Source organism: Clarias gariepinus, chromosome 8 (assembly GCF_024256425.1).
Source record: "Clarias gariepinus isolate MV-2021 ecotype Netherlands chromosome 8, CGAR_prim_01v2, whole genome shotgun sequence".
NCBI classification, from domain to species: domain Eukaryota; kingdom Metazoa; phylum Chordata; class Actinopteri; order Siluriformes; family Clariidae; genus Clarias; species Clarias gariepinus.
In genome coordinates, this window is record NC_071107.1 from 7,112,824 (window position 1) to 7,120,897 (window position 8,074).

Below are 8,074 nucleotides of genomic sequence, written 5' to 3' on the forward strand. Positions count from 1 at the left end.
ATACCTGTCTGCCTCCCTCTTCGTCTGCCTCCCTGTTTGTCTGTCTGTCTGCCTCTCTCTCTGTCTGTCTATCTGTCTGCCTCACTGTCTGCCTGTCTGCTTCTCTATGATTATCTTTCTCCCTCATACTGTATCTATTTTATATTTATATATTTTTATATTTATATTATATTTTTCTCTCTTCAAATGTCATTTATTTCTTTCTTGATTTCTTTCTGGTAATTTCTCTTTAGTCATTTATTTGTTTATATCTTTTCTTTTCTCTAGAGATTTTATACCTGTTTTATGACAGGTATAAAATTCTTTTTATAATTTTATATAAAAAAATATTATAATATATAATATTCTTTTTGTTATTGTACATCTTCTCTCCATCTCCTCCTTTATTCCTCAATCACTAGGATCTTACTTTTATCATCGTCTATGGCTCTCATTCTCTCTTACACAAATGCACACTAACACACACACACACACACACACACACACACACACACACTGTGTTTATATAAGATTACATTTATATAGATTACATTTTGTAATAAAAACATTTATTTTTTATCTTTAAATCTCTGATCTTAAAGACATTCTTTAAAAAAAAAACTAAAACATACTGAAGCCTTGGACAAAAAAACTGAAAAGAAATGTTACATTTCAAAGAACACTTCATGTTACAGCACTGTGTGTGTGTGTGTGTGTAGGTGTGTGTGTGTGTGTGTGTTGGATTTGATTTCTCTGTCCCTGAGCCGAGTTAAAAATGTAATTAACCTCCGCTGAGTGTGTATTGTTTTAAATCTAGCGCAGCTCCTGCTGTGTGCCGTGATGAAGTTACACACTGATTCACCTTTAACACTCTCACCTCCTGAACTCTGCTCCGCGCTCACATGCCGCTTCCTCTAAAACTATCACAAACTTAGATTAATATAAATATTATTAAATCCTAATATCACTAACACACACACATACACACACACACACACACACAGACTTTCAGCTTGGCTGCCTGTGGTTACTGGATTCGCCGTACACACCACTCTGCTGTGTGTACCCATGATGCTTTGCACTGAGCTGCTACAGCTGGGCGAGTACCAAATACCTGTCTGAACCAAATACACACACACACACACACACACACACACACACACGGGGTGTGGCCGACAGTAAATGATTTTCTGTCATATTTGCGGTGTGTGTGTGTGTGTGTGTGTGTGTGTGTGTGAGCGTGCGCGCACATGTTTTCTGTCTCAGGAGATTCTCTGTAAAATGTAAAAACCAGATGTTTGATTAACACTGTTGATTTTTTTTTCAGAGGGGGTGGGGCCAGGTGGTGAGATATACATAGAACTGAGGGGTGGGGTCAGGTGGATCAATATACAGAGAACTAAGGGGCGGGGTCAGGTGGATACAGAGAATTAAGGGGTGGGGCCATGTGGATAAATATACAGAGAAATAAGAGGGCGGGGTCAGGTGGATACAGAGAATTAAGGGGTGGGGCCATGTGAATAAATATACAGAGAACTGAGGGGCGGGGTCAGGTGGATAAATATACAGAGAAATAAGAGGGCGGGGCCAGGTGGATAACCATTCAGAGATCTTAGGGGCGGGGCCAGGTGGCGAAATATACAAAGAACTGTTACACACAGTTGCGTCTAGCTACAGCTAAACAAGATGTTAAAGCAGCTTAGCGATTTTGCTAACTGCCGCTTTAATGTAAACTCTCCTGAGACACTGAGGAGAGCTCTTCAGTTGAGCCGAGCCACAAGATCAAATCAGCCCTGTGTGTGCGCGTGTGTGTGTGTGTTGAGGTCAAAGAACACACAGCTGAGTGGACTTGCTCTTCATTAAGCCGGTCTCAGTGAGGCTACCTGTCTGTCTGATTACTGAAGCGTCTAACCATCACGCCCACCCCACTGCCCCTCTCTGCCCCTCCACTTTAACCTCACTCCATCCCTCTCACTCTCTCTTTTCATTTATTCCCTTCTCTTTCTTTCTCTCTTTCTCTCAGGTATTTATTCTCTCTCTTATGCTCTGCTTCTTTCATTTATAAGCTCTTTTTTGCCCTCCTTCCTGTCTATGTTCTTTGAGTCTGTCTTTCTCTTGCCTTTCTTGTCTATATATTTGTCTCTCTTTCCTACTGTGTCTTTGCGCCTTTGTTTTTCCTTTTTTCTCTCTTGTTGTCCATTTGGCTCTTTTTCTGTTATTCCCAGTTGTTTTTGTTTTTACATATAATATAAAAAAGAAAGAAAGTGAGATGTAATGATCATAGCAGCATTGACCAATCAGCAACCTTGAATATCTCACAGACAAATTGTGTTCACTGCTAACAAGCAGCTACTGTCTCTAGCAGTCACTAGAGACAACAGGAGAGCTTGGTCCACGCTCACTAGAGACAACAGGAGAGCTTGGTCCACGCTCACTAGAGACAACAGAAGAGCTTGGTCCATGCTCACTAGAGACAACAGGAGAGCTTGGTCCATGCTCACTAGAGACAACAGGAGAGCTTGGTCCATGCTCACTAGAGACAACAGGGGAGCTTGGTCCATGCTCACTAGAGACAACAGGAGAGCTTGGTCCATGCTCCCTAGAGACAACAGGAGAGCTTGGTCCATGCTCCCTAGAGACAACAGGAGAGCTTGGTCCATGCTCACTAGAGACAACAGGAGAGCTTGGTCCATGCTCACTAGAGACAACAGGAGAGCTTGGTCCATGCTCACTAGAGACAACAGGAGAGCTTGGTCCATGCTCCCTAGAGACAACAGGAGAGCTTGGTCCATGCTCACTAGAGACAACAGGAGAGCTTGGTCCATGCTCACTAGAGACAACAGGAGAGCTTGGTCCATGCCTAGTAGGACAACAGGAGAGCTTGGTCCATGCTCACTAGAGACAACAGGAGAGCTTGGTCCATGCTCACTAGAGACAACAGGAGAGCTTGGTCCATGCTCACTAGAGACAACAGGAGAGCTTGGTCCATGCTCACTAGAGACAACAGGAGAGCTTGGTCCATGCTCACTAGAGACAACAGGAGAGCTTGGTCCATGCTCACTAGAGACAACAGGAGAGCTTGGTCCATGCTCACTAGAGACAACAGGAGAGCTTGGTCCATGCCTAGTAGGACAACAGGAGAGCTTGGTCCATGCTCACTAGAGACAACAGGAGAGCTTGGTCCATGCTCACTAGAGACAACAGGAGAGCTTGGTCCATGCTCACTAGAGACAACAGGAGAGCTTGGTCCATGCTCACTAGAGACAACAGGAGAGCTTGGTCCATGCTCACTAGAGACAACAGGGGAGCTTGGTCCATGCTCACTAGAGACAACAGGAGAGCTTGGTCCATGCTCACTAGAGACAACAGGAGAGCTTGGTCCATGCCTAGTAGGACAACAGGAGAGCTTGGTCCATGCTCACTAGAGACAACAGGAGAGCTTGGTCCATGCTCACTAGAGACAACAGGAGAGCTTGGTCCATGCTCACTAGAGACAACAGGAGAGCTTGGTCCATGCTCACTAGAGACAACAGGAGAGCTTGGTCCATGCTCACTAGAGACAACAGGGGAGCTTGGTCCATGCTTACTAGAGACAACAGGGGAGCTTGGTCCATGTTCACTAGAGACAACAGGAGAGCTTGGTCCATGCTCACTAGAGACAACAGGAGAGCTTGGTCCATGCTCACTAGAGACAACAGGGGAGCTTGGTCCATGCTCACTAGAGACAACAGGAGAGCTTGGTCCATGCTCCCTAGAGACAACAGGAGAGCTTGGTCCATGCTCCCTAGAGACAACAGGAGAGCTTGGTCCATGCTCACTAGAGACAACAGGAGAGCTTGGTCCATGCTCACTAGAGACAACAGGAGAGCTTGGTCCATGCTCACTAGAGACAACAGGAGAGCTTGGTCCATGCTCCCTAGAGACAACAGGAGAGCTTGGTCCATGCTCACTAGAGACAACAGGAGAGCTTGGTCCATGCTCACTAGAGACAACAGGAGAGCTTGGTCCATGCCTAGTAGGACAACAGGAGAGCTTGGTCCATGCTCACTAGAGACAACAGGAGAGCTTGGTCCATGCTCACTAGAGACAACAGGAGAGCTTGGTCCATGCTCACTAGAGACAACAGGAGAGCTTTGTCCATGCTCACTAGAGACAACAGGAGAGCTTGGTCCATGCTCACTAGAGACAACAGGAGAGCTTGGTCCATGCTCACTAGAGACAACAGGAGAGCTTGGTCCATGCTCACTAGAGACAACAGGAGAGCTTGGTCCATGCTCACTAGAGACAACAGGAGAGCTTGGTCCATGCTCACTAGAGACAACAGGAGAGCTTGGTCCATGCTCCCTAGAGACAACAGGAGAGCTTGGTCCATGCTCACTAGAGACAACAGGAGAGCTTGGTCCATGCTCACTAGAGACAACAGGAGAGCTTGGTCCATGCCTAGTAGGACAACAGGAGAGCTTGGTCCATGCTCACTAGAGACAACAGGAGAGCTTGGTCCATGCTCACTAGAGACAACAGGAGAGCTTGGTCCATGCTCACTAGAGACAACAGGAGAGCTTGGTCCATGCTCACTAGAGACAACAGGAGAGCTTGGTCCATGCTCACTAGAGACAACAGGGGAGCTTGGTCCATGCTTACTAGAGACAACAGGAGAGCTTGGTCCATGCTCACTAGAGACAACAGGAGAGCTTGGTCCATGCTCACTAGAGACAACAGGAGAGCTTGGTCCATGCTCACTAGAGACAACAGGAGAGCTTGGTCCATGCTCACTAGAGACAACAAGAGAGCTCTGTCCACGCCATCAAGAGAAAACTGGACCACTCGTCCACAACCACTGGAGACAACAGGAGCACTCTGTCCACTGGACAACAGGAGGACTACTGATACCCCAGAACACAACTCTCTGAAAGCCTGAGTTTTATTTTAGGACGAGCGACACAAAACAGCTGGAGAGTAGCGCTTAAATCACTGCTTCTTAAATCACTGCTTCCTAAACCACTGGTCTCTCTCTCTCTCTCTCTCTGTCTCATCATTCAGTCTTCCACTTTCAGTAAACAACTTATTTCAGAAAACAGCACAGACAAAAGGGGAGTGAAAACAGACTAATGTGTTTTGTTATTAACAGGTTTTACAAGCTCATTTACAAATTCTACTCATATCACAATTCAGCTCGATGATGCATAAAACTTTTAGATAAAATCATCTCAGCTGGATTTATTTATCATATATCATGTACTATACACAGCTGAAATCAAAAGTTTACAAACACTTCATCCAAATTCATTTAAACTCAGTTTTTGACATTTAATCTGAGTACACCTTCCTGACTGAGTTGAGTTAGGATCATTACTTTATTTTAAGAATGTGAAATGTCAGAATAAAACTAAAGAGAAAGATTTATTGCAGCTTTTATTTCTTTCATCACATTCCCAGTGGCTCAGAAGTGTTCATACACAGTTAGTATTTGGTAATATTGCATTGAAATTGTGTAACTTGTGTGTTAGATGTTTCTGGTCGCCTTCCACAGGCTTCTCACAAAAAGGGTCTGGAGTTGTTGCCTGTTTCTCCTGACAAAACTGGTGTAACTGGGTCAGGTTTGTAGGTCTCCTTGTTCACACACCTGCTCACAAATGTTCTATTGGATTGAGGTCAGAGCCACTCCAATACCTGGACTTTATTTTGTCAAGTATGCCTGGGGTCGTTGTCCATTTGTGTCCACAAGTTTTAATATCCTGGCTGATGTCTTGTGATATTGCTTCAATATATCCACATAATCTTCCTTCATTACGATGCCATCTATTTTGTGAAAGTGCATCAGTCCCTTCTGGAACAAAGCAACCCACAATATGATGCTGCCACCTCCGTGCTTCATGGTTGGGATGGTGGTCTTCACTATTAATCCTCCCCAAATTCCTCCAGATATAATGGTGTCATTATGGTCAAACTACAAAAAGTAAGATCTTTGTCACCATGTAGCCCTGCAAACTGGTGGTTTTTTTTTGGTGCATTGGCTTCTTCTGTGCTGAGCAGCCTTTCAGGTTATGTCGATATCAGTCTCATCTTTGCTGTTTTTCTGGGATTGATTTGTACTTTTTGTTTCAAAGTATGCTTCCTGAATGGTAAAAGGGCTGCTTGGTCCCATGGTGTTTATACTAGCATAATATTTTTTAAAACAGATGAATGTGGTACCTTCAGATATTTGGAAATTCCTCCCAAGGATGAACCAGACTTATGGATGTCCACAAGTTTGTTTGTTTTTCTGAGGTTTATCTTGAGTTCGTTTAATTTTCACATGATGCCAAAGTAAACGGCAGTAAATTTGAAGTACATCCATGGGTTTTACACCCCCAATTAATTCAAATGATATCAACCAGCCTATCAGAAGATTTTAAAGACAGGACATAATTCCCTGGAATTTCCCAAGCTGTTTACAGACCCTGTCAGAGAGCGTACATAAACGCAAACTTCTGTATACTATCAATATACAATCAATGTATAGTAACCTCTGTAGTCCAATTAGGGGCCATAGAGGCCAATGGTGCCCATTGTACTTATTCCCAAAATTACAACTGTGGTAGGACATCCAGTTAACTTCACACATACACCTTCAGACTATGGGCAATTTAGGAACGCCAATTAGCCTAATCTGTCTTTGGACTATGGGAAGAAACTGGAGAACTCTGAAGCACGGGGAGGAATTGCAAACTCCATGCACACAGACCTGAGGCGGGAATGAAACAATTGAGATGCAAGGCAACGGCACTAAGAACAAAGTCTCTGTGCCGCCATATGTTAAATTAGAAGTGAAATAATCTCTCAACTGAAATAAACTCTCATTACTTGCGTCATGTGTAAGGTAGACGTCCTAAAAAAAACTTGCCAAAATGAAATATGTGGGGCAGCCCAAAAACAAAAAAAAAACGTTTTAATGATTTCAACCTAAGTGTGTGATAAGTTTCTAATTTAACTGTGTTTTGTTTTTCAGTGTTTCTTTAGTCATTAAAAAAAAGTCTAATGTAAGTATGACAGATAGATAGATAGATAGATAGATAGATCGACAGATTCAATCACATACAAGGACATATTTAGTGTACATATTCGGCATGTTTTCATGTTTAAGAAAGAAAGAAAAAAAAGAAAGTTTTATTAAATTTTTTGTCTTATTTTGATATTTATAAACTGTGTCAAATCGGGAGGTTTTAAGTACTAAATGCACTTACTGTACAGAAAGTCAAGTTTGTTCACACACACACACACACACACACACACACAGTAGGAACAGTAAGCCGTGTTTATGATCACTCTCAGGATTTCAGGATCCTGGAGTTCACTGCTTTTAGTTTCCTCTGCTCCAAAACTTTCTGCTCAAAAATGTTTGAAAAGTAAATAAAAGTTTCACACTCCGGCGCGCGCTCAGACGTCTCTCTCTCTCTCACACACACACACACACACACACACTTATCCGCGTTTCTGTCTCTGATTTCGTGTTTGTCGAAAGAGCGAGTAAATCCCGAGCCTTAAACCACGGCGGTCAAACGTTCCGTAGCGCACGTGCGTTAAACTCGCTGCGTGTCGTTACAAACTGGAAATTCAAGAACAAACATCAAAGTGAAAATAAACTTCAAAGCCATCATCATCATCATCATCGTTATCATCTTCATCTTCCTCATCATCACTTACCATTTCTGCATGTTGGATGGCGCGCGCGCACTCTGGGTTCTTCGGTGTGTGTGTGTGTGTGTTGATAATAAAGTCAGTCCCGTAACGCAGAGCTTCAGTCTCTCAGTCCTGCTTCACTCCTCCTGCCGGATTGGAACACACACACACACACACACAGAGCTGTCGCACGGCTTCATATCCGGAGTCACAGCAAAGCGGAGAAACACGGGATCTGTTCTCCAAGCGCGCGGTGGAGACCTCACACACACACACACACACACACACAGAATTCTGCTAAATCAGCACCTCTCTCTCTCTCTCTCTCTCTCTTCCGCGCCTTCCGTGTGTAACCTGAGGGAGTGCGTAAAAGCGCGCGTGTGTGTGTGTGTGTTTGTTTAAAGAGTTCCTAAACTCATACCCTCCAGCCACACAT

General features: G+C 43.9%; 1 protein-coding gene across 2 annotated transcripts in view; it reads right to left on the reverse strand.

Annotated features, from left to right (window-relative positions):
• Positions 1 to 7,872, reverse strand: part of bnc2 (basonuclin 2) — a 172,796-nt gene extending 164,924 nt beyond the window's left edge. For both annotated transcript variants that reach the window (XM_053501896.1, XM_053501897.1), the window contains exon 1: positions 7,663 to 7,872. In XM_053501896.1, the coding sequence (XP_053357871.1) occupies positions 7,663 to 7,665 (3 nt within the window). In that variant the 5' untranslated portion in view covers positions 7,666 to 7,872. The remainder of the gene's footprint in view (positions 1 to 7,662) is intronic.
• Positions 7,873 to 8,074: the final 202 nt, after the last annotated feature.